This window comes from Erpetoichthys calabaricus, chromosome 1 (genome assembly GCF_900747795.2).
Source record: "Erpetoichthys calabaricus chromosome 1, fErpCal1.3, whole genome shotgun sequence".
Taxonomy (NCBI): domain Eukaryota; kingdom Metazoa; phylum Chordata; class Cladistia; order Polypteriformes; family Polypteridae; genus Erpetoichthys; species Erpetoichthys calabaricus.
In genome coordinates, this window is record NC_041394.2 from 101,111,984 (window position 1) to 101,139,956 (window position 27,973).

The 27,973-nt window shown below is 38.0% G+C and overlaps 1 protein-coding gene across 1 annotated transcript in view; it reads right to left on the bottom strand.

Annotated features, from left to right (window-relative positions):
• The window catches only part of cnih2 (cornichon family AMPA receptor auxiliary protein 2), a 178,280-nt gene that overhangs the window by 112,843 nt on the left and 37,464 nt on the right, over positions 1 to 27,973 (bottom strand). Inside the window, exon 2 of the mRNA XM_028804424.2 lies at positions 2,216 to 2,284. Coding sequence (XP_028660257.1) covers positions 2,216 to 2,284 — 69 coding nt within the window. The remainder of the gene's footprint in view (positions 1 to 2,215; positions 2,285 to 27,973) is intronic.

Consider the following 27,973-nt stretch of genomic DNA (forward strand, 5'->3'; position numbering starts at 1 on the left):
GCACAGCAGCAGCAGCAAGCCAGCAGCTGATTGAGCAAGGAAAAGGTAAAAAAAAAAGGAATTTGTTTCCCATTGTATCGCCATTTAAGATGGGTTTTGGAGGAGCAGCCACGTCTCTATGGGGTGCCTTCAGTCCCCCTCTTCAAAACGGCGTATAGCACATGGCAGGGGTGGGAAAGAGGTTGGCGAACGAAGCGAGCAGGGGGCAAAGCCCCCTAGTCTTAAGTAAATCTTTTATTAGACTAAGTTTTGTAAGCAACATTTGTATCAGGTGATAAAAATAGTAGCTACCACAGCAACACTTTCACTGTAGTTTAAAATCTGTTTTTTCAGCTATTTGGCCATTTTTACTCTGAACTAAGTTATATGGATAAAGCTAAAGATCCAATAACACGGCAATAGCCAAAAAGATTGTCCTTGTTCCTGCCTTCAGTGTTGTGAATCAGAGATTCTTACAGTGGTGAAGATTTTCATAATCTGGCTTATTCTTTTAATTTGTTTTCTAGCAGCTTCTTGACCCCTAAAATTATTTCAGTATGTTTTTTGGTGTTTTGGAGGCCAAAGAATCTAGTTTATTATATGAATTTTAGTTTCCTTGTGTTTTTAACATTGTTAAAAATGATTCGTATTCTCCCACTTTCTTATCTTATTTTCCTTATGGGTGCTGCCATTGTGGAGACCTGCTGCTAAGATGCAACACCTTTCTGTTGAAGTGTGGTTCCCTGACGTTGCACGTTATGACATCACTATCGTGATTGACGTGGACTGCGCAATTCACATGGTCACATCAACCTAAACATTTTAAAAGCCAATGACACACGTTTCTGGTCATTCAAGCTTGGATTCATAAAAGGAGTAAACATTGCATTGTTTCTTATGGTTAGTTTTGAAATTACTAGTTACGGCAATTTTTTTTTTGCCCTCTGATTTATATCTTGCATTTCTTAGCTCTGGTTATATGTACCCTTTTTGGCTTTGTTTATTTAAATATAATCTTCCTGGTTACAACGTCTGTATGAATTCTAACTTTCTGTGTCATTTTCCATTTTCATTCTCACTCAGAACTGTTGTAGCCTTGAGCAAATAGTAAAATCATTGAGGTGCAACTCATGCCTTCTCTGGTTGTTGTAAGATATTACTCAATATTAACACCTAAAATAAATACTATTCATTTCTAATATTCTAATGTCTTTCTGTCACTGGCTTTAACATATGTGTGTATGGAAGAAATAGGCTTTAACCTGCAGGTATAAGGAAAATCTCAAGAAATGAGTAGATTACAATAAGTTATTATATTAATGGTGATTTGTGTACGGTCAGCAAGATACGAACAGCGTGCTCCTCAAAGCACCTCTTTAGCTATTTGTGTACACTCCATGCCTAATTCATTCATCTTGTTACAAAAGTTAAGGTGCACACCTATTGTCAGCATTCCACTCTGAAGAAGAACGACTGCTTGTTCAAGGTTTATGTGAACATTCTTTTAACTCAGCAGGCTAGGCAAGAGTTTTTTCTGCCCCATGGTTGGGCTGATTAGTATGATGTCTTACGCTTCAGTTCAGGAGGGAATAGACTTACAGCCGCAGAGTGCAAACATTTTACAGTATTCATGTATTCAGATAAATGTTACCTTAGGCACTAATGTTTACTCATCCATCCCAGCTCAATTTGAATTTCATTGAAACCAACTGGCATTTTAAATGTGTTTATTTCGTTAAATGTTTTCTACAAAATTTTCAGTTTGTTCTACTTTGAAAAAAAACAAATGTCTTTAACCCTTAAAACATGCCATCAGAAGCGTTACGACCATCGACTTATTTTGAAATCTGTTCACTGAGTCCAGAATCATGGTAGTTGCAATTTAAATTGCAACAAAGGCAAAACAGAAAACTATGTAGCTCACTTGCCTTTTTCTAGTCACACACAAATTGTCACTAGTTTGTGGAAACCATTCAAGTAAAAATTTCTTGTACTGTATTTCTTGTACTGTGTATATGTGACAATAAAATTGAATGTGGACTGTGCAATCCATAGAGTTACATCAACCTGAATGCATATTTTTGAACTGTCAGAAAAAAACAAAGTGCCCCATGAAAAGCCAGACAGATCAGGAAAGGAAGGCAGGAAGCACAGAATGATGTTTCATTCCTTGATTTGAAGCACTGCTCTCTTTTGTATATTTCTATAAAGTAAAAAAGAGGTAATTTGCACTCACTGCTCTGGTGGGGTTGCTCTGGTCAATAGGGTTCTTGAAGTCGTTTCGCAGCTCATCAAAGGCTATAATCTGCAAGAGAACAGAAACACTAATGAAAAGGATGTCTACAGTATTTTTGTGCTCAAACCTGACATGACCTTTGCAGACTTGCATTGAGATTGTTCGATTTTTTTTTAGAGTTTGGCCTACTGCTTAGATGAGCTTTTAAGTCTTTAGGGCAGAAACACTGGTGTATTGGCACCTTTTATATAAATTTCATCCATCCATCCATCCATTTTCCAACCCGCTGAATCCGAACACAGGGTCACGGGGGTCTGCTGGAGCCAATCCCAGCCAACACAGGGCACAAGGCAGGGAACCAATCAGGGCAGGGTGCCAACCCACCGCAGGACACACACAAACACACCCACACACCAAGCACACACTAGGGCCAATTTAGAATCACCAATCCACCTAACCTGCATGTCTTTGGACTGTGGGAGGAAACCGGAGCGCCCGGAGGAAACCCACGCAGACACGGGGAGAACATGCAAACTCCACGCAGGGTGGACCCGGGAAGCGAACCCGGGTCTCCTAACTGCGAGGCAACAGCGCTACCACTGCGCCACCGTGCCGCCCTAAATTTCATTTATTATTTATAGATTTTTAAAATCCAGTTATCAAACAACAAATTCCTACAGGCCATCTTGTTAGCATTGGGATACAGGGAAGAAACCAAACCTAGATGAGACAATCCAGCACAGGGCCTGCTAGCATACACCCTCATGTCTGGCCAGTTTTAGAGTTAACTGTTACTCTAACATCCTTTGGAAAGAAAGAGGAAACCCGAGAATCCAGAGAAGTCTGTATGAGCTTTAAAGGAAAGAATGCAAAATCTACAAAGATTGAAAATCAAACCCATTTTACCATTGCTGAGAGTCAGTGGTACTAACCACTGTGCCACCCTAGACACTTTTTTACTGAATACCAATTCTGTTTGCAATATTTGCTAAAAAAATTACATTTTTGAGTACTTCAGTCTAGGCAGAAACTCCTACTCCTACTCCTACTTCCCAAAGCTAATCTGTCTCACAACCTAAGATCGGAAGAATTTGGCAAGACTTCAATAGTGGTAATGGAAGCAATATAAAAGATTTTTGTTTTGCAGACTACAATGAAAGGGAGTCAGATGACTCGACTCTAGGGAGATACTTGAGCAGGTATACATTTACATTTTTTCAGCCTGTGTTTCTGTTTGGGTTGAAGCATATTTCATTATGGACTACCAAAAGACGACAAGATTCCTTTTTGAGTGTTAAAGAAATAATGAAACGACATATTTTGGTTGGAAAATATTATTTTTTCTAATTTGTGTTTTTCGGGTTAATTAGACATTGTTGTATGTTTTTTTCCACAAAAGCCAAAATGAATATCAAAAAACAAAGTGAAAGGAAATCATAAGACATTTGTATTTTCATTCATGAATCAGAGGAAATAGAAGTATTGACAAAAGAATACCTAGGCCTGAATAGAACATCCACACATTTACCTGGATCCTTAAGCATAAAAGAAGCAAGCGCTTCTCATGGTTCATCATCACTAGACTTCTCATCCTGCTTTCTTTACTCTTTAAAAATCCAACACTCCTGTGATTGTTTATGATGAGCAGCACTTAAGTGTTATTAGACCTGACTTTTACCATGACCGTTCCACCAAAGTGGCCAACAGTGGCCCTAAATAACACTGTGATGGCAAAGCTCGATGAAAAAATGCACCGAGTGTTGAAATAACCAAATGAAATGAATGACCAAGGGCATCCCCAGCCTCGCCTGATGAAATGTTTGAGTCACTGTGCGCCAAAAAACACCCAGCATTAAACTGTCGATTATTCATTCGCTGCATTGTTAAAGGTATTAAGGAGCTGAGTCATCCAAGGGCCTGTTGGGGTCGTAATCTGGGCTTGCTTAAAGTTAACTTTTTTACAGGCACACACAAGAGTGTGTTACCCAACTCAGGGTGAAATGTTTGTAAATGACAGACTTCACTATTAACTGATTAACTTGGTGTTTTTGGACGCCGGCTACACTTGCTTTTAGGTATCTTGAAAACAAAACAATGACACCGTAACCTTAATTTTATGTTGCCCTTTTTAAACTGATTCTACAAACCATAAAGTTTAACCCATGCATATGTCATATTGTCTAATGTGACAATAAAGATATACACTGTCAGGCATGTGCGTCTGAGGGGCACCTGCCGGGCTCACCTAAGGCTGAGTACTACCATCCCGGGATATCACTGCACCATTGTTAACTCTCGCATCTCTCTTATCATTCACAGCTCCAAGAAGATATCCACTGAGAGCAATTGACCACACTCCTTTGGGTCTGGGAGCTATAAAAACGAGATTCTCCCAAAAGGTGGTGTCTCATTCAAGAGATGACTTACCCACATTACGGTGCTCCGACCCTCTGACTGGACCGCTCCCCAGAGAATATTTTGTCAAAGTTCATTTTGTTAACCTATTTCAGTTCTTTTTTAATTTGCAAGTAAACAGAGTCGCCCTGCTCCCTCAACCTAGAGCACTACTCCATAAAGACATATATAGCAAAAGTAAAAGTTTAACACTGCAAGCCATTCCAGAATTGCATTGTGTATGTTGAAAGCTGGTCTGCATTAACTGTTGCATGGCAACTGGTGACCTATGAGTAGCGAGTCCACATCTTACTGTAGCCAAACAAGACAATGTCCAACCAGTCAGGTTCTTATAATAATTGAACTCTTTTCTGAGGGTTATTTTGGGTTTTCCTTATTGCAAATCTAGAAACTGACATTTCTATTTCAAGTATCATGCATCTGAAGACTTCACTGGCTTGCTTGTTTCAGTTATTGCTGGGAACAATAAATGTTTTCCTGGGCACAAGTTCAAATACATCATGGCAGCCATTTTCTTTAAGAGTAAATGCCAAAGTAAGAGTTTGTCTAAAGTTACATTCTAGGAGAAGGTTAATCAACCATAAAAACAGTCAGAAAGGTACTAATAGAGACTTTTAAGTATGGACTACTGAACCATTTATGAACTTAAGAGAACGGAGAAATATCACAGTTTTGTTATTAACCCTTGCTTGGATATATTTAGTCTCTGCTTCTCAGAAATAATAATTAACACAATGTTTGATGATTTGTCGCTGTCTTTTATAAATGCTCCCCTGGTATCTCACACACTTTAATTTCAAAATTATCATAAATAAGACAGCATATTTCCATAAGTGGAGTCTGAACACTTTGCTTTCATATTGGTTACACATTTTATGAGATGAATAAAGCAGGTTAAAATAATATTTAGCTAGTCTAGTTTGCATTCAGCTTTTCATCACCAGACACAATAATATTCATTTATTCATTTACTTGCAAAAATAATATATTAAGAATTCCAAAATGTCCCCAAGTGCCAAGGTCAACAGTGTGAATCCTAGAATAATAAATAAACACAATTACACATTTTTAATACATCATTTTCTGCTCAATATCTAATGAAAAGGTTCTCTCTGATCATTCTTTGATAGATCTATCATATAATTGAGCCAGCACTCTTGTAAACGATCATTATGCATCAGTTATTCAACACTGGTGTACTTATCATATTCAATGAAAGATGTTTATCATAATATAAATGATAATGAATGTGATTGTTATCTCCTGTTATAATTAATCACAAACACACCCTGGGGAAAATACAGATGACATTATCTTTGTCATACTTGTGTGAAGGAATTGCCACTTCACGTATCTAGCATCCCATGTTTAACTCCCATGCCCAGATTTTGTCTGTGTGGAATTTATCAGTTTTCCTGATGTTTCTCTTACTTGCACTCGAGTTGTCCTACGACATTGCCAAAGTTGTGCCGATTAGATTAATTGGTAATTCCAAATTGGCCCAGTATGTGTGTGGGTGAGTAGGCCCTAAAACTCTGTTTTTTCTGCCTTGTGCCTAGTTCTTCAGGGATAGACGCTCAACATGTAATAGGATTAATCAAGTGTGAGAATGTTACGTTAATATAAATTTGTCTTCTGGAAATAAATTACTGTGTGTCTGTAGTCTGAGGATATAGATTTCGTACATCTGAAATTGTAGTAAATATTTCAGGAAGTCCTACATAAGCAAATTGTTGCAATCAAGTAAAAGAACATTTTGTGAAATCAGCCTCATTATATGCAATAAAAAAAAAGTTTATCTTGTAAAAGAAAGATGTGCTTGAGTTTGGAGTGTCAGAAACATCTTACTGGTGGGAGGTAATGGGAGGGAAATGAGTGGAGTAATATTACAGGAAAGCAGAAAATACTTTCCTAGTGAGTTGAAGAAATAGGAGATAAAGGCAACCTTCTTGGCATAGGGAGTTTCAGACACTGTGTCTTAGGCTCTATTTACACCAAATATCAAAATGCATATGCATATATGAGGATCCAATGTCAAATTCCTTGGGCAAATTTTAAATCATCCACTTATATAATTGCTGTATGTGTATAGAAAATGTATTTGCACTTACACTTGAATTAAATGTGAATATTATCTGTTTCCAATTTACTCTATACATGGTCTGAGAGATCCGATCCCAAGCATGGTTACACTTTGGTTTTAATGTGCTGCTATCCGACTGAGACTGAATTACAGAAAACACATGTTAATGCTAGGTGTATAAGGGGCTACAGATAAATATCAGGGTAACGCTGATATTTGTTTGTTTTCTTTGATGAATAGCATACCAAACACTTCATTCTGATTCACATTCAGACTACTCAAATATACAAGAATTATTTGTATAACTAATAAAATTGTAAAAGAGTGCAACATGTCATCTCCTTAACAAGTAATAATGTCACCATCCACACAGATAAGAGAAATGCTACCCTTCCAGGTTACAGAAGACCTTCTTTAGATTTAGCTAGTCTGGCTTCAAGTGAATTTAGTCTGTAGCAGCATTTTGAGCTTGATACCTAAAGTTTAATCCCAGGTAACAAGGCCAAACCCGAACTCAGTTACAACTGTGCCAGATGGGTTATTTAAAAGGAAGGGAAATGGTAACTGTATGAGTGTGTGACATCGGAGTGATGTATTGTGGGGTGTGATTCTAGTTAGAGTGGGAAGTTGAACAGGCAGTAGCAGGTACACTTTCTAATATAATTATTATCTGTAGCAAAAGAAAATTGGAGATGTGGGCTAGCCCAGAAACATAATTGGGCCTCCGTTCCTTCTCATGGCTGACAAGAAAAGAACAGCAACAACATCTGCTAAGAGTGAAGCACGTTGCACAGGCCAATCAGAAGCATGTCAATGACGGAATACATAATGCAGGCACAACAAACATGGGCAGCTGCCTGCACAAACTAACATCTGCTGGGGTCTTTAAAGCACACTGATTGTTTTCATTGCAACCAAAAGTCATACACATAATATCACAAGATCAAACTGGATTTATTAAAGGCCGACACTTAGCTTCCAAACTCCGACACCTGTTTAATGTAATATATTCACCTGCAAAGTCAAACACCCCAGAGATATTATTATCGTTGGATGCAGAAAAAGCATTTTATATGATTGAATGGAACTACCTTTTCACTACATTAGAGAAATTTGGGTTTGGTCCGAATATTTGTGCATGGAAGAAACTACTGTATACAAATCCAGAAGCTTCAGTTTGTATTAACAACATTTGCACAGACTCCTTTAAATTAGAAAGTGGTACCAGACAAGGATGCCCCTTGTCACCACTGCTATTTGCAATCGCCATTGAACCACTGGCAGTTCACTGTCAAAATGTTTATCAGATAAAGGGGATTATCAGAGAAGGACTGGAACAGAAAATTTCTCTATATGCAGATGATATGGTTTTGTATATATCAGACCCAGAAAATACTGTGCCTGCAGTTTTAACAGCACTTACAGAATTTCAAAAGATCTCAGAATTACTTTGAATAAAAGTGTGCTCTTTCCAGTGAATTCTCAAGCATACAATATTAGATTGGACACCTTCCCTTTAATTATTGCAGATCAGTTTAAATACCTAGGGGTAAATATCACAAGTAAACATGAAGCAAAAAACAAAAACAAACAAAAAACAAAATTTTGCTGTCTGTATGGAAAAAATTAAGCAAGACTTGCATAGATGGTCAACCCTTCATCTCACTCTAGCTGGAAGAATTAACGTTGTTAAGATGAATATCCTTCCTAAGCTTCTCTTTTTATTTCAAAACATTCCAATATACATCAATAAATCATTCTTTAAGTAATTAGATTCAACCACAACCTCTTTTATTTGGAACCTAATAATAATAATTCATTACATTTATATAGCGCTTTTCTCAGTACTCAAAGCGCTATCCACACAGGGAGGAACTGGGAAGCGAACCCACAATCTTCCACAGTCTCCTTACTGCAAAGCAGAAGCACTACCACTGCGCCACCTGTGAGGACATAAAACATCCATGTTACCAAAGAGCGACTCTACAAAGACCTAAGACAGAAGGTGGCATGGCTCTACCTAACTTTCAGTTTTACCACTGGGCAGCAAACATACAAGCTATAAAAACCTGGACACAAATAGAAAAGCATACAAAGGCTTGGTCCGCAATAGAAATAAAATCCTGCTGTACTTCTCTATATTCCCTGCTTTATGCCCCAATAAATGCAAGTTATTGCCAATATACTAATAATCCAATTGTGCTTCACTCACTCAGAATATGGAACCAACCTAGAAAGCATTTTAAGATGGAGAATCTTTTATCTGTGGCACCTCTGCATGACAACCACCTTTTTCAACCCTTGCAAACATATGCAGTCTTTTATATCTAGAAAACATTTGGGATTAAATTGCTTAGAGATCATTATATAGACAACATCTTTGCATCCTATGAATAATTACATTCCAAATTTAATTTTCCAGCAACACATTTCTTTCACTATCTTCAAATTAGAAACTTTGTCAAACAGAGCCTGCCCAATTTTCCCCATCTCCCACCTTCCTTTATACTGGAAAAAATATTGCTCAGTCTCGAGGACTCAGACAGCATTTCTGCAATATATAAAAATATTTTACAGTCCCTCCCTTTCAAAGATCCAAGAGGACAATGGGAAAAGGATCTCTCACTCAACATATCAGAAAAGGAGTGGAAGGTAGCAATGCAAAGAATTAATTCGAGCTCCATATGCGCAAAGCATACAATTATTCAGTTCAAAATTATATATCGAGCACATCTGTCTCGCTTGAAATTGTCCAAAATGTTTCCAGGGCAAGATCCAACCTGTGAACGCTGCAATCAAGTTCCAGCCTCACTGGATCACATGTTTTGGGCCTGCATCAAATTAACATCATTCTGGACAAAAATGTTTAAGTGCCTTTCAGACAGTGTTGGTGTCACAATCCCTCCTAGCCCATTAACAGCTGTGTTTGGTGTGCTTCCAGATGGGCTTAAAGTGGAGAAGGACAAACAAACTGTGATTGCCTTCACTACACTATTGGCACGGAGACTTATCTTGCTCAACTGGAAGAATCCTAACTCTCCTCTTTTAAGTCAGTGGGTAACTGATGTTTTATATTATTTGAAATTGGAAAAAATCAAATTCACACTTAGAGGATCTGTGCAGAACTTTTTCAAAACCTGGCAGGATCTAATCAGTAATATTTTAGAATAAGCTCTTAAAGCACCGAGGAAGAAGATTCTCTCCCCATTTCTTTTTCTTCTACATTTATCTGTATCTGCCTATTAAACTCTTCAATTTATTTATTTTTACTATTTTTAGGTTTTACTCCATTGGCCATGCTCTCTTTATCAGGGGTGGGGGTTGATTTGTTTTCAATCCTATGCTTTTGTAAAAATCGATCTATTTGTATGGAATGATTACAATAAAATCAATAATAAAAAAAAAAAGTCATACACTGAGTCGCAAAACAATGTCAGCCATAATGTCATTCCAGTAAAAAGAAGAAGATCTACAACCTCAGTTCAGCATCAAATTAAAAGGAGCTGCTTCACTGATGACAAACAAGAAATGATAATACGGCAGGACACTGATGCACATATGAAAGTGAGAGTTCAGCCTAAAAATAGAGCCATTGATCATCTCACTAACACTGTAGCCCATCTTCTTATCATACAGACTGCATGGCATGAATTTAGAGAACACCTTTCAGAAGATGTCTATGATAGTAAGCAGGAAAATGAAGTACATGAACCACCTTTCTTTGAAGACAGGAGGTCTGAATGTTTCCTTGTATCTAATATGCTACACACACCCACATATATACATATACCCTGTAAATGTGTATTTGTATGGGTGTATATATATATATATATATGTCATGCACAAGTGCAGAGTCTTTGCATTCTCCTCTCTGCCCACAGACCAGAAGCTTCAGGACCAGAAGAGCAGTGATGTCATTTCCACTTCCTCCATCAAATCATCCCTTCTGGAACCACCAGATAAAAGGACAATGGCAACTGGAAGTTATACTGCTGGTGCAATGGCTAGCACTACTGTCTCATGAACCAACCATCCCAAATTTAAATCATGGTTGTTTTATGTGTGGTGTTTGCACATTCTTTCTGTATCCACATCACAAAGACATGCATGTCTGGTGGGGCACACATTCAACTGATACCCTGTCCAAGACAGACTCCTGCTTTGCAACCAGTGCAGCCAAGATAGGCTCTGGCTTCAACAAGCTTGAACTAGATTAAGCAGGTTTTCTAATAGATGGTTATTAACAACAGCTAACTTTTAAAATCCTTCATATTTTTAAAATATTTTTTCAAGATCACTCTCACTGTTATGCTCTATCATGTGAAACGTCTGCAATTTCTAATATGTCTTGCCTTTGAGATGTTCATTACAAATGCTCAAGGACAGTAATTTAAGTCAGTATGTGCTAATCTAAAAACTACTTAATTTTGTCATGGCAAACTTTATATAATGTAATCAAGGGTAAGAAAAGAAAAAAATGCATATGTTTCCCCCTGCTCCTAAATTAAACAAAATTGTATTTAAAAATCTAAAATACTGTAAATTAATGAAATATTAATTGATTTTCTTTCCCTTTCTCTCACATGTGAGGTACAAGATTACAAATTTTTGTGCAATGCTGGATAATTTTGGATATGTTTTAAAATGCTTCAAGAATTAAGTCGGTGCATTGGTTAACACTGCTACCTTACATATACGGGTGGCAGATGATTTGAGGAACTGGAATTAAAAGATAGAATGTGGTCAGCATAATGAGCAAAGATGGTAACCAGTAATCAAAGAATCTACTGAACAAGTCTCAGAATGTGAAACAATAATTGTAGCCAAGAAAGATTTAGGAGTGAGTGGATCAGTAACCAAAGGTTCAGCTAACCAGAGTCAAGACACAACACAAAAGTTACAGTCAAAACACAATCACAAAGAAATTCATAACCAGAGAATCTTTTAACAAACAATAATTACACTAGGGTTTGTAGGTTAAATCCAAAAACTTGGACAACCAGGGAGCACACAATGCCAACTTGTATATCTTTGACCTGGTGATGTCACGTGCCAAACACTTGACTTATGTTATGGCTTTGTATTGTGTCAATTTTGTTTAAAAGTTCTTCCTTTTGTTTTGATTTATTTCCTATTTCAATCTTTGTTTATATGAAGTGTTATTAGGCGTCAAGTGACCATGATTGTCACGCCGACTACATCATAGAATTACATGGTATAAGTACGGCGGTGGTGTTAACATGTTGGATAAAATCTAATAAAACCAATTTTAACATTAGTTAACTTTCAAACCAGTAGGTGCTGGTGTCAAGTTTCATTTTGGTTTATCAAACTTCTTTCTATCGTCAACTTAGCTTCTTGATTTACCTTTATGTTTTGTTTGCCTGATCGTTTTGCCTCTTTTGTTTCTAATGTGTTTACTCTCTTTGAATGTTTCTAAGCTCACATATTCATCTTCTGGTTATTTGTCCTTTCTAGTAATAATCCTTTAACATGGGGTCTTATTACACAGTTGACCTTACTTAGTAATGGCTTATGCTGTGTTCATGAGCTACCAGACAGGGAACTTGAGTTTTCAAGTCAGCAGTTTCACACAAACACCCTACAAAGTTGAAGCTCATAGTTGGAGCTACCTGAATTCTCAAAGTTGTGATGTAACACTGGCCTTTCACTTCAAGTAATTGTATAAAATAAAAAACAGTTTAGTTTGATCTTTATTTGTGCAAATTTTTCTTTTTTTTCCACACCAAGTAACAAACCAAGAGCAGCCTCACATTAATGCTAAGATTTGACCAGAAAGTACTGTTAATGCACTGAGTCGGTAAGGTGAAAGGTCACAATTCAGAGCTCCAAAATCTCTAATAGCAAATCACCTTAATATTAACAACCGTCAACAAACAAGATCCCAAATTGGCAGTGCCCATAACAAAATGAAATGGTGCAACAAAAAAATGCAAAAATTGCTAACATAACTAAACACACATTTTGGAAAAAAAATGTGGCCATTGGATTACTGGGTCTCAAAAAGCCCCAAAACAAATATGTATGAATTATTTTAGAGCCCCAGGAACCATGTAGGAAAATTAAAAACGAGAATCAAATTTTGACATCACACCTCCAGGGTTCTCAGTTTACATCCCTACCCCAGTTGTGCCAGTGTGTGAGTTCTGCATATTTTCCTTATTTCCACGTATTCAACCACATTTCCATTTATGTACCAGGTAAGATTATTATGTAATTATGAATAATAATAAGATTATTAAGTAACAAAATGACCTAGTTTGTGTGAGTATGTCCTATACTGCATTGGTGCTACATCAACAATTGGTTCCTGCCTTGCACTCAAAGTTGGTGGCCTAGGCTCCAGTCCTTCCCTCACAATCTTGTATTGAAATTAACCAATTCAGTTTTTAATTAATTCCATAAGCAATAAAAATTAAAAAAGTGTTTCTATTTTTTTTTTACCTAGAAAAATAAATGACGTATACACTCTGAACATCATCGACTGATGTAAAGCTATTGTCTCTTTCATAATGTTTACTAACATATATTTTTTCAAAATTCTCTACTCATAACATACCTATTCCTAAAATCCCTAGTGTAGCTTTTCTTTGCTTGCCTATTTCTACATACAGAAAAAGTCAACCAAGCTAACTGCTTTATATGATTAAATTCTTCTCTCCAGGGCCACTAGTCACCCAGTGAAGAACTAACGTCTCATGTCGCCTGTGATCCCACATTGTGTAATTTTGCCTGTAGGATTATCTCCAGATTCATTATGCCCCTTAGTGAATTAGATGGTAGTGACAAATGAATGGATGAATGTGTTTTTTATTGAGGACAGGATGCTTATTTTATGAGTAGACAATTACAAAGTCATTTACCTTCCCCTTGCCTGTCAAAAAGCCTCCCCTGGGCAATAGAATCACTAATTATATCCACAAGGATAGCAACTGACTCTCAAGACTTAGTACCTAACAATTTAACACCATTAGGACTGACTACAGGTTTGAAAAGTAGAAGTGGTAGAAGAGTAAAGCTAGAGATGAGGTCTAACATTTCAGACTCACATTAGCAAACATGGTGGACTTGTAGTATGGAAATACATACAGGACATGGTGTATAGCAGGCAGCGTGTAAAAGGTGAAGTGAGAATTGGAGAGCAGAGGGAACTCTGACAGCATTCTCAGTGGTTGTAGTATCACCTCTCTGTCTGTACCTGAAAAATTCCATTTTGATTGTTTCTGAAGTAAATATTTCTGTGAAGCAATCACAATGTGCTTGGCAGAAACCTGTTCTAGATTGCATGCACCGACTTTATCACAATCATGGAAGCTGAACTCCATCCTGCAAAGACTAGGGCTCACAATTGCCAATTCTGATATAAATGTTGCATTTTCCCAACATTCAATGAATAGGAAACCAAATTAAATGTAAAGCAGGAGAAGCTGCATTTCATCCACATCTAAACTAAGAATGCTACCATAAAGTGATATGGGATTATTAAAAATAATTTCAGTAATGCATATCATATAAACATTTATTTCAGTTGTTTCATTGGATTCTAATGTTTTTTATAAATTCATTTGTGGTAAGAGAAATTTATGAATGTCGACAACGAAGCCTAAAATGACACATCAAAGCCGATCTGAAACGGTTTTAAAAAACGACATAAATTGTTCTAATTCACATCATTTATTCTGTTTGATCTGAATCTATTACTTTACAACAATCTGCTAATAATTCCATCAACCTTCTTCTTGTATTAGCTGTGTTTGCAGCATTGCTAATTCTTTCATAGAAGGAAATTAGTGCAGAAGAGGAACGAGTAGCCTTATTGATAACTGCAGCCTGGGACCTGGGGATGTATGATGTCTGCAGCATACCAAGGTGTATTTATACAGTTTTCTTTGATGTGACTGATTTCAGCAATAACTTATCATTGAAAAGAATTATATGGAAGGTAACATTCTGAAACCTGCTTAATCCAGCTTGTGGTTGTGAAGGTCAGGAGTCTATCACGTCTTGAGGGATATAACCCAGTGAGCACCCATTACAGGCATGGCACATGAACAATGATGGTGCATGGCCCTCTAACTCATGCTATTGTAAATAATTTTACTAACAGGATGCTGTGCAATGATGAGGTAAACAGAAAGCAGCAGAAAATGTTAATTTAATATTTAGTTAAAGTACTGATCAGTGTTGAAAATAATTACCAATATTATGTTTTTTATTTAAATAAGCATAATATTCATAAAAATATTTAACCCAGACTGCTGCTTTGTGCAAAATAAAAATCAAAGACCTAATTTAAGCTGACAAATCAATAATATAAATGATTCTTATAATTTGTAAATTATATTTGTAATGCAGAACAATTCATTCTGGTTAATCAACACACCGTGAATTTGAGCAGAAAGTTAATAAATGCATTTTAAACACATTTTAATGATGTGGCTTTTTTTAGGCAATGTGAAATATTATTCACTCATATTATTATATTATCCATCCATTATCCAACCCGCTATATCCTAACTACAGGGTCACGGGGGTCTGCTGAAGCCAATCCCAGCCAACACAGGGTGCAAGGCAGGAAACAAACTCCGGGCAGGGCGCCAGCCCACCGCAGGGTGCGCACACACACACACACCAAGCACACACTAGGGGCAATTTAGGATCGCCAATGCACCTAACCTGCATGTCTTTGGACTGTGGGAGGAAACCCATGCAGACACAGGGAGAACATGCAAACTCCACGCAGGGAGGACCCGGGAAGCGAACCCAGATCTCCTAACTGCGAGGCAGCAGCGCTACTGCTGCGCCACTGTGCCTCCCCTATATTATATTATATTATATTATATTATATTATATTATATTATATTATATTATATTATATTATGAGGGTAAATCAAAATGTAAAGGCAATTTTAAAATTACAAGAAAACTGTAATGGATAGAGGCTGATGCAATATAGCACATTTGCGATGGCTTATGGGTAGTTCAAACATGCACAGCGCAGCACTCTGCCATTAGTCTAGTTGAAGCTAAGCTCAAATGAACATGGACATTTCTCTGTGGGACTGCACCATTATTGAACAGTACACCATGGTGTGAATTCTTGAGCAGAGGGAATGAAATCAGCTGAAATTCATTGAAGGAAGCTGGCTTGTGTAGGTCAGCAAGATGTTTGGGTACAAACTTTATGGTACCTCAAGTCATCATGCACTATGACATATGTAAATCTGTAAGTGATATCCAAAATGAACAGCAAAAGTGGTCAATGAAATCTATTAGTCTTGATGAAGGCATTCACCATGGCAATGTGAGACTGTGTGAATGATATTGATGATCGACCATTGGTTTTGCTTGATTTTCCCAATTTAAACCTTTCTGCCCATTCATGAACTTTGCATTGAGTTATGCTGTTTTCACTTCTGTACTGAGCCGACATCCTTGGGTGAATTTCAGCAGGTTTCAGTTCCTCTGCCCAAACAAATCACACTAAAGTGCGTTCCCAGGGTGGAGCGTCCATGTTCATTTGACCTTGGCTTCAACTACACTATGCAAGAGCGATATACTGTACATGGTCAAATTACCCATAAGCCACCATAATTGTTTTGTGTTACATCAGCTTTTTTCCATTGCGGTCACCATGCAATTTTCAAATTGCCTTTACTTTTTGATTTACCCTCGTATAATATCTCTCTATATCTGTCTGTCTGTATGTCTGTCCGCTTTTCACGAGAGAACTACTTAATGGATTAAGATCTTTTTTTTTCTATAATTTGCTTGAACATTCCAGTTGATTTTGCGACTTCTCTCATTACGCTAAGTATTAATAGTTTGGCTCCGGCAGCGATTTATTAGCACAAATCCAAGAGACAGGCTGCGGGCCGAGGGGAGGGGGAAGCATGACATCAGGAGTAGGCAGCCGGTTGGGACTTTCCTCACTCACAAGCCAGCCTCCGTTTGAGTCACTGTACCTCTCACCACGTGTTCGAGTGTAGCCTACATTTACTTAGCTAGCGATACCTGTTTGTTTAGCGGACATTATCATCTAGAGATTGTTATGGAGTAACATTTCACGTTTTTGAGGGAGAGATCACAGCTATGTGTGTTTTAAACGGTAGCTGCAGATTGCCAGAGATATCATGGCTACCTGCTTTTCTCCCGACGTGGGGTATGCTCTCCCGTCAGAGCTGAACACGATCAGATACAGTAGCAACGTTTGACGTTGGAGTGAACCTACGTTCCACTTGTCTAGACATACCTTCCCAACTTTTTACATTTTTGGCAAAGAGATCTCAGCTACATTCTTGTCCCTGATAGCAAAACCAAAAATACTGTATATGAAGAGGCCCTCGGATAAGGAAGCTATCAATATAAATTCTTCTCAATACAGATTACATTTTTTTATTGATTTTTAAAGTTTGTCCTGTTTCACCACTAAGCGGGCGGAGACATGGGGGAACAACTAGTAATATAATATAATATAATATAATATAATATAATATAATATAATATAATATAATATAATGGTGGCATAATTAGTACTCTTGATTCATAGATGCAGTTTTAACGGTTCAAATCCTGTTGTCATTTGCTGACTGTTGCTATTTTTATGGCAGCATGTTAACCTCATTTAGCCTCATTGTATACTAGTATACGACTAAAAAAAACAGTAAAGATAAAACTTAGACCCTTAAAAAATCTTGTGTGTGTAAAAGCTATGTCATGTTACATGATTTTTCCTGTGAATTTTAGAATTAGACTTCATTTAATGCAGAGATGAGGAATAAGGAATGTCAATGTTTCGGACCTCACAAACAGAAGATAAGCTCATCTCTCTAATGTCTCAGAGACTGTGGCTGAACTCATCGTACCTGTTAACCAGTTGTACAGTGCCGGCTCTGTCAGGCAGTACTATATTGGCTATGACAAAAAGGGGTGAGCACGACTGTGCTGGAAGGTCAGCATTCAGTTGACAGATGTGACATATCCAGTGACTTTTGGTCATTTAAATTGACATATTCTGGTGATATGAACCCTACACATAAAATGAGAAGCTGTTGAAAGCAGCTTCCTGTCTTGCACCCAATCCTGTTGGGATCCTCAGTGGAGGCTCTGAATTGGGTTAAGTGGGTTTGAAAATGTTACATCATAATATAGTATAAACTGGCACATTGGTTAATGTAGCTGGTCACTAAATATGTGTAGTTTACAAGTTCACGCCATGCATTTTCTTTCATATGGATCCAGGAATTGTGAATTGTGGGTATTTGTAGGATTGCACCCTGGGAAAGACAGGTACTATGTCCAGGGATGGGTTCTACTGTAGGTCTGATAATGCCAGGATAGGATCCATTTCTTTGCTAACGTATAATTGAATTAAATGGCTAATGGATGAAAGGATGGATGCAGGGTATTATAATATGATAGAAAAACTCCATACATAATTCTATCTCTTCTTCCCTCCATTATGCAGTTGCTGCTGTTACAGTGTAAGGCTGCATATCTGTGCCTTGAGATGGCATTAAAGCCAACCTTACATGATTGACTTATGATTTGTGCCTTTGCTGCCAAGACAGACCTTAGCCTACCAATGCTATACTGGAAAAAGTGGTCAGAAAATGAGTAGCTGGATGGATGTTGTGAATAATACTTAATTTGTGGCATAATTAAATGCCTTAAAATAACTCTTCTTCTATTCAAGTAAGAGTGCTTAAAAGCATCATCGGGGTCAGCATTGCAGAATGATAATGCAATTTGGAATAGCTCATTATCATTCAAGAGAAGAAGAAAAGCCTGCAGCCACAAAGTAAAGTGTTAGAGATGTTAGAATTGGGAAGGGAGCACAGTGGGGGTTTAGTCCAATTGTGAATAGACTAGACAACAGAAGAAGAATAATGCAAGGGGGCTGGGCATAGCAGAAGTGCACTGTAGAATTGTCCTTATACAGTATTTAGGGCTATGCATAAGGTGTAAGGCATGGGTGTCAAATTCAGATCCTGGAGGGCTGCAGTAACTGCAGATTTTCATTCCAGCCACTTTCTTAATTAGTAACTAATTACTAATGCTAATAGAATCAAATTTTTTTGCATTCATTGTAAGTATCTTTCTTTTTAAGATTCAGAACCTTTATTTGTTTACAGCAGACAATAATGAGATGTAAACCAAACCAACAGATGGCAGCTAACATGATCCCATCAGTACCTGTGTGCCCATTATACAAAATGAGTTTCAATAAAATATTTAAAAAAGAAAAATATGAAGTTTTGATAAATTCTGAGCTAATCTAGGCCACAGAACATGTTGATAGTGCTCTCAATAAAAAGTCAATAGTTTCAGAAGTGTCTGCTGTTGCAGAATGAGAGCAGTAACAAGTCAAAGAATTAAATAAATTGTTTCATTAACAGTGAGAAATGGCATCTAAATAAGAAATTGTTTGCAGCAGAAATGGTGGCCCTAATGGAATAGAGTGTGACAGCCTTGAGTTAGCTGGTCACCTGTTGACTTGCTTTGTATCTAATGATTGTCTGGCTGTTGGTTAAGCAAAACAGAACAATTAAGGGCTCTGTATTTTAAAAACTACCTTAAATCACTCTTTGTTTTAGCTGTACATTATATCATTTTTATTTCCAGATCAAATCTCCTATTTTGTATGCCATCATGGAATACTAGAATGTTAGAAATCTGGAATTCTTTAGTTTTGACCCTTTGCTAGACTCTATTACATTATACTGCCTTTGTCTCAACTTTCTTGTGACTTTCATATTTAAATCAATAACATCAGCGTCCACTCAGTGTTCTGTACATCGTCCCAGCAGATCAATCCTAATCTTCAAATTATCTGCACAGAGCTCTCCTTTTACAAGCTTTGATGGGCTTTACCTTTTGCATCTTTCATCTGTTTTATTTATTTATTTATTTTTTTGTGGAGCTCTCTGCAGGTGGCTCCTTCCTTGACCTTTTTTATCATGCAGGATTTCATAGCAGATTTATTCTTTACAGCACTTTCTAGTTTTTTTAACAGTAGCCTTCTGTTGGTTTTCTATTGCAGCTCATCAATGGCTAAATTAAGAGCTGCTTCACTTCATCACAGGCACTTTTCTGCAAATGAGTAAGGATCTTTTATAAAGTATTACATCTTTCCTTTGCTTCTGTAACAGATTACTGATTTATTCTTATGCAACCCCAGAGAAAGATGGCCTACCTGGCCATCTCATTACTTACATTCAGTTACTTAACAATTTCTTATCACAACAATTATTATCTAAAGCTGCATACCATTTACCTTGGAAGTCAGATGCTGGGAATGATGTCACCCCTGGATTGACCATGCACCAGTAAAACATTCGGAAATACAATTTGGACACCACCTCCTTTGTTGTGCTTGCTCTTTTGCAATATAGACAACTACTGAACAAAGCATTATGTTGTATTTGCACATCTAAACACCTTAGCAAGGTTTCATTCCCAGTGCGGTAAGCTTGGATATTCTCAGTTGCACCATATCACAAAGGTGGGCAGGTTAAGTTATATGACATCTTTAAAACAACCTAAGGGAGTATGTGAGCTGTCATGGCCTGGCCATGTCTCTGTGGTTGATTATTGCCTTGTTGCCAGTACCACCAGGATAGTCTCGAACATCCTTTAACAGTGTACTGGACTAAGTGGCTATAGTTTAAAAGTTAAGCCATTAAAATATTATCTTGCCTACAAATTCAGATAGCTAAACATCTGGCAGACCGTGTTTTACCCACCACCATTTGCTTCACCATTCTGTTCTTTTTCAAAAAATGTTCAAGGGTGGCACGGTGGTGCAGTGGTAGTGCTGCTGCCTCACAATAAGGAGACCTGGGTTCAGTTCCTGGGTCCTCATTGCATGGAGTTTGCATGTTCTCCCCATGTCTGTGTTGGTTTCCTCCGGGTGCTCCGGTTTCCTCCCACAGTCCAAAGACATGCAGGTTAGGTGCATTGGTGGTCCTAAATTGTCCCTAGTGTGTGCTTAGTGTGTGTGTGTGTGTGTGTGTGTGTGCGTGCCCTGCGGTGGGCTGGTGCCCTGCCTGGGGTTTGTTTCCTGCCTTGTGCCCTGTGTTGGCTGGGATTGGCTCCAGCAGACCCCCATGACCCTGTGTTAGGATATAGCGGGTTGGATAATGACTGACTGAATGACTGTATCTTCAAGAAGCAGCTAAGTGAAGAGAAGTTTATTTATATTGTCAAGGGTGTGATGATTCATGTGGGTATAACAGGACCGTGCAAAGTGAATCACAAGAAAAGCTTGCAAAGGGAAACTCTCATATTTACATGCAATTCCAAAATTCCTGACCCAGAAGAAAATTCTTGACCCCTAGTTAAACCCGCCTACCTCTCTGAGCCATTCCAACCTCATTAACCTTCAGAATGAGTTCAGCCGGGCTCAGGAAGTTCACCGGTGTTACGTCAACAGTCACGCTGAGCTCATTTTGCTCTCTACCTTTGACAGCGCTGGTGGCATCTTAGCACAACCTCAATATTGTCATCCATTAATGGAATTCAAAACTACATCATAATCCATCCATCCATCCATCCATTTTCCAACCCGCTGAATCCAAATACAGGGTCACGGTGGTCTGCCGGAGCCAATCCCAGCCAACACAGGGCAGAAGGCAGGAACCAATCCTGGGCAGAGCACCAGCCCACCGCAGGGCACACACACACACACACGCACACACACACACCCACACACCAAGCATACACTAGGGACAATTTAGGATCACCAATGTACCTAACCTTAAAGTCTTTGGACTGTGGGAGGAAACCAGAGCACCCGGAGGAAACCCACGCAGACACGGGGAGAACATGCAAACTCCATGCAGGAAGGACCTGGGAAGCAAACCCAGGTCTCCTTACTGTGAGGCAGCAGCACTTTCACTGCGCCACCGTGCTGCCCTATATATATCCATCCATCCATTTTCCAACCCGCTGAATCCAAACACAGGGTCACGGGGGTCTGCTGGAGCCAATCCCAGCCAACAGAGGGCACAAGGCAGGAACCAATCCCGGGCAGGGTGCCAACCCACCGCAAGACACACACAAACACACCCACACACCAAGCACACACTAGGGCCAATTTAGAATCGCCAATCCACCTAAATTACTAAAATAAAAAAATAAAATACATTTTTTGATACTGTGGTAATAGAGTATATAAGGTTCCAGGAAGAGCATTAGTATAATACCTAATGAAAAATACTGTAAACTGCACTTCAGGTATATAAATGAAAGATTTTCATAGTTTTCATAGTTTCCATAGTCTTAATAGTTAAAAGTGAAATGAAATACAGAAAACAAATGTTCAGTAGCGATCTTTCTGAAGTTTTTCTCTCTAATGGAAGAAAATTAAACTTATTTATCTTTAAGTTGCCTGCATTACATTTTGCAAATACTACGTGCAAGGGTCGATGTACAGAAGCTGAAGAATTTAGACAGTATAACCTGTTAATGGTGATGAAGGTACTATATACAGTGCATCCGGAAAGTATTCATAGCGCATCACTTTTTCCACCTTTTGTTATGTTACAGCCTTATTCCAAAATGGATTAAATTCATTTTTTTCCTCAGAATTCTACACACAACACCCCATACTGACAACGTGAAAAAAGTTTACTTGAGATGTTTGCAAATTTATTAAAAATAAAAAAATTGAGAAAGCACATGTACATAAGTATTCACAGGCTTTGCTCAATACTTTGTCGATGCACCTTTGGCAGTAATTACAGCCTCAAGTCTTTTTGAATATGATGCCACAAGCTTGGCACACCTATCCTTGGCCAGTTTCGCCCATTCCTCTTTGCAGCACCTCTCAAGCTCCATCAGGTTGGATGGGAAGCGTCGGTGCACAGCCATTTTAAGATCTCTCCAGAGATGTTCAATCGGATTCAAGTCTGGGCTCTGGCTGGAACACTCAAGGACATTCACAGAGTTGTCCTGAAGCCACTCCTTTGATACCTTGGCTGTGTGCTTAGGGTCGTTGTCCTGCTGAAAGATGAACCGTCGCCCCAGTCTGAGGTCAAGAGCGCTCTGGAGCAGGTTTTCATCCAGGATGTCTCTGTACATTACTGCAGTCATCTTTCTCTTTATCCTGACTAGTCTCCCATCCCCACAGCATGATGCTGCCACCACCATGCTTCACTGTAGGGATGGTATTAGCCTGGTGATGAGCGGTGCCTGGTTTCCTCCAAATGTGACGCCTGGCATTCACACCAAAGAGTTCAATCTTTGTCTCATCAGACTAGAGAATTTTCTTTCTCATGGTCTGAGAGTCCTTCAGGTGCCTTTTGGCAAACTCCAGGGGGGCTGCCATGTGCCTTTTACTAAGGAGTGGCTTCCATCTGGCCACTCTACCATACAAGCCTGATTGGTGGATTGCTGCAGAGATGGTTGTCCTTCTGGAAGGTTCTCCTCTCTCCACAGAGGACCTCTGGAGCTCTGACAGAGTGACCATCGGGTTCTTGGTCACCTCCCTGACTAAGGCCCTTCTCCACCGATCGCTCAGTTTAGATGGCCGGCCAGCTCTAGGAAGAGTCCTGGTGGTTTCGAACTTCCACCACTTACAAATGATGGAGGCCACTGTGCTCATTGGGACCTTCAAAGCAGCAGAAATTTTTCTGTAACCTTCCCCAGATTTGTGCTTTGAGACAATCCTGTCTCGGAGGGCTACAGACAATTCCTTTGACTTCATGCTTGGTTTGTGCTCTGACATGAACTGTCAACTGTGGGACCTTATATAGACAGGTGTGTGCCTTTCCAAATCATGTCCAATCAACTGAATTTACCACAGGTGGACTCCAATTAAGCTGCAGAAACATCTCAAGGATGATCAGGGGAAACAGGATGCACCTGAGCAATTTTTTGAGCTTCATGGCAAAGGCTGTGAATCCTTATGTACATGTGCTTTCTTAATTTTTTTATTTTTAATAAATTTGCAAAAACCTCAAGTAAACTTTTTCATGTTGTCATTATGGGGTGTTGTGTGTAGAATTCTGAGGAAAAAAATGAATTTAATCCATTTTGGAATAAGGCTGTAACATAACAAATTGTGAAAAAAGTGATGCGCTGTGAATACTTTCCGGATGCACTGTAAATAAAATGTGACTGAGTGATCAGTTAAAGTGAAACCTTCTGTACAATCAAAGAGCATTCAACTTTTAAGTGCATGGATTCTACTAATACTATTATAAAGGGATGCTAATGTTGAAATTTCAGTAGAATACTTTAGATTAAAAAATCTCTACCAATTTATTCTAGTTTCTTAGGATTGATTTATTGTGGAGCTGATTTTGCATCGTTTTCTGTGCTTTTCTCTGACTACAATGTAAATTAGTTCACTTGAAATGTAAATTAGTTTCATATCATGACAAACTGCACAGCTTGTGCTCTCAACAGTACAGTGGTTTGAGAGGCTCAGCCATGTGAATGACGCTGCACTTTGATACCCTTGTTCTTCATCCACCTCAGCTTAAAGTTAGTACAAAGCAACTCACAGAGTTACACAGCGCGGCATATCGGAGAAAAGAAAAAAGCTGCCAAGGGACCGTGTTAAATGGTGGTGCCTCTGGCCTGTGCAGTTCACAGAAGCCAAAGAAAAACATTCAGTCAGGGCTCTGTGATAAGAAAGAAAAAGCATGTGTCTCGCAGTAGTGCTCAAAAATTACAGAAAAAGCTAACTTGAACTTTGGACTCCTTCCCATATAATGATTACAAAATTACTCTTTTATCTGCAGAAATGACCACCTGATTTCTATATAGTAATTTCATACTGAAAATATTTTTTAAATCACATTTTGAGGTGAGCATGATCCCAAATCATTATATTTGTACAGCAGAGAATACATTCTTTATTCTAGTAATTTAAACACAGGAAAGTTTTAAGATTCACTCAAGAAGACTGGGTTTGAGATTTCAATTTGCTGTTTTGTTATTTCAGTCCAAAAAATTCATACTTAGGCCACACTATTTTGAAGATTACAAATGGCAAAGATATGTTGAGCCTTCAAGGAATTTTAGCTACAAATATACTTCATAGTTACAGTTTTGCGGAAAACGTCAACATAATACAATGTACAAAATAATTTTCAGCCTTGAAAAAGCACTCCATATGTATGATTTGTATAATTTGTGCTATAATCGTTTGTTTAATTATGGATTTGGAAATGCCACGCAATAATTTGGTGACATTTTACAAGAAGACAGTTCATGGAATGTTTGAATAGATGTGCCTATTGTTACAGTAAAAGCTTAGCATTAGAGAGAAGCTATTAGATTAGGGTGCAACAGGTGTAAGACTGTCATGTTAGAAACAGGTTATTCTTTTTTTTAATAAAGACAAAGTATATAGTACAAATGAGTGACAAGCATTTGGGGAACCTTTAAACCCCAGTCTTCTGTAGGTGTCACACATTGGACAAATGCTTAGTCAGCTGTAAAAATAGTTTCAGATACTCTTTAAAGAATTAAATTGTTTGAAAATTTGCAATATTTGTATCATTTTGTATATAGTACTGTACTACTACACCTGTAGTCACAATAGTGTATAGAAATGAAGCAGCTCTTATGATTTCTTAATTCTTGGAAATTCTCATTAGTTTTAAAAATGATTAATATGACTATTGCTATCTGTTCTTATATAACTGCATGTATAAATATTTTTGCAAGATTTTCAGGATTGTGTGTTAAGCAGTAAAAGTAAAGTAGCAATATTTAACCATGTTTGTTTTAGCTAATGCTTTTAAATGATTACTATTAAGTTGAAATGAAGCTTGAAGGCTGATATGAGTAGCATATGTCCAGCTTTAAACACGGATTCTCTTTCCACTATAAAATGTTGAGGACCATGCATAAGAAGAAAATGAGTCAATCACTAACTGAAATCATTTCAAAGAAATACTTAACAGTTAAGGTCACTCAGTTTGAATTTTGCACAATTCAGACTGGCTAACAGTCACAGCTTTTTAAAGATGTTACCACCATAATATAAATTGAGGCACAGTACAAAGAATAAAAGTAATGCAGGACAATCATCGGATGGTAGAGGACAATATCTGACTTTGTATTAAATGCTTATTTATGTAACATATTTTTCTTTCTTGCACAAAATAGCAAGGACACTGGGCTGGACTGAGTCACAGAACACACTTAGGAGAACAACTACAATCTGTTACAGCTTGCTGCTTTATGGATTCTAATCACCACCACCACCTGCTGCCATCATGTTCAATCCCTAACATATGCAAGCATTCCAGTAAAAATGTCAATCGCTGTTCACTTGTTCTGCAAGCCCACTCAAGCAATTGTGATTTATGATGTACACCTTCCCAAAGACAAGCTGACTATTCTTACTGGTATAAGTGTGAGCTCTACAAATTTGTTTGAAGGCATACAATACAAATATTTAATTTCAGGTTGATACAAAACATTACATGCACAAGAATGGCATGACAGAATTAAGTAGTAGTAGTAGTAGTTGACATTCATGTAAATCAAGTACAAAGAGAATATGTGGTCAGCAACACCTTTTAACCACAAATATACATTTATATTTCAGGCATTTGTCATTTTTTTGTGATAATTTGCAGTTGTCTCCCTAATATCTTTATACGTTTTGACTGAGTAATGAAATGAGTGGACAAAGCACCCTGTGAGAGTTTTGCAGTTGAAGCAGCAGAATGAATCAGACAGAAACTTTATCTCAACAGGCTTGGTCATTTTTTAATTGTGTAGATGAGCTTACGGTGCTGATGGTATAATCAAAGATATTTGATTTTGACTCACATAACAGTATCGACGTGTTGAAGAACTCAAACATATAACTCAGAAACAGCAGAAAACACAATTGACTATGAGAGAAAATAGCTATTGATGACTGTTCAGAAGTATGATCAATTTTTAGATATTCTGATCCTAAAGAAAACAGTCCAAACAGTAGTGGTTCATGTGTCATTGTGTTGGGGCTGAATGATGCGCTGAGCTGAGTATATTATTGTATTTGCTATGTTATTGTTTGATTTGTTTGATTGAGTTGTGTTCAATTATAATGCTTCTTTTTTTAAGAAGTAGGGCATGCGGTCAACAGAAGTACCAGTTATCACCTTTATCTTTTGAAAAAACTATACTCACTAGTATTTACAATTAGCTATCTATTTCCTAAACCACTTGTCCATTTCAGGGTCACTAAAGTCCAGTGCAGAAGTACTGTACTGGAATCAAGACTGGAAACAACTCAGATGGACAACACACCAGTCCATAACAGAACACCCACATTCCCTGGTACGAGGTGAATTTAAAGTTGCCAATTATAGAGATGTTGTAGGAAATTGTTGTAGGAAGGTGCCCAAGCAGGGAAAATCCCATATAGACACAAGAAGAACCAGAATTCCACACTGCCTATTTACATTAAATACCATTCATTTAGTGCAATTTAATTAATGCACAGGGCATACATTAGTGGCCAACAGAGATGGACAAAATCTAGACCTGCTATGAGGAAGTTCTGTGACCTTTTCTTTTCACAAACTTTACATCCACAGAAACATGGCAGACTTTGAAGCTGTAAGGTGAGACTCATGCTGACTGGTTAGACCTTCAAGAAGAGACGTTCCCTCAGTGCTAGCACCACACCGTTGGTGCCTGTCAGTTTTGTAGATAGAGAAAGGGAGCCTTTCTGTGCACTGCCAGTCACATGGTATGCTAATTAGAATGGGAAACTAGGGTAAACCATAGGAGAAGACCAGATATCAAGGTTAGATAAATAATTATTTATTTGTACTTATTCCAGTAGACACATAGATGACTCCAGTAAAGTTATCCAATAGCATTCAGAACAAGGCAAAATCACTAGACCAATACACAGGAACATAGGCCCTTATAAAGGCAGGAATCATGTCATGCTCATGCACCACCTGGGGGCATGCTTCTCTTCAATTTCTTGACCCATCCCATCATGTGATTACTATACAGTGTTGCCTAGCAACAACATAAGATGGGAAATGTCATAGGCAAGAAACAAGGGCAAAGGACAAGGCCCATCACAGGGCCTCAAGGCTGACATAATACTCATACATTAAGACTGCCTTAGTGACAACTCACCATTGTTTTAACATACACAACACATAGTGCAAATTATTAATGCATTTTAAGGACACAGATAAAAAGGTATAGTTAATGTACTAATAACATGAAAAAAAGCAATACAAATCCAAACAATGCACACGAGT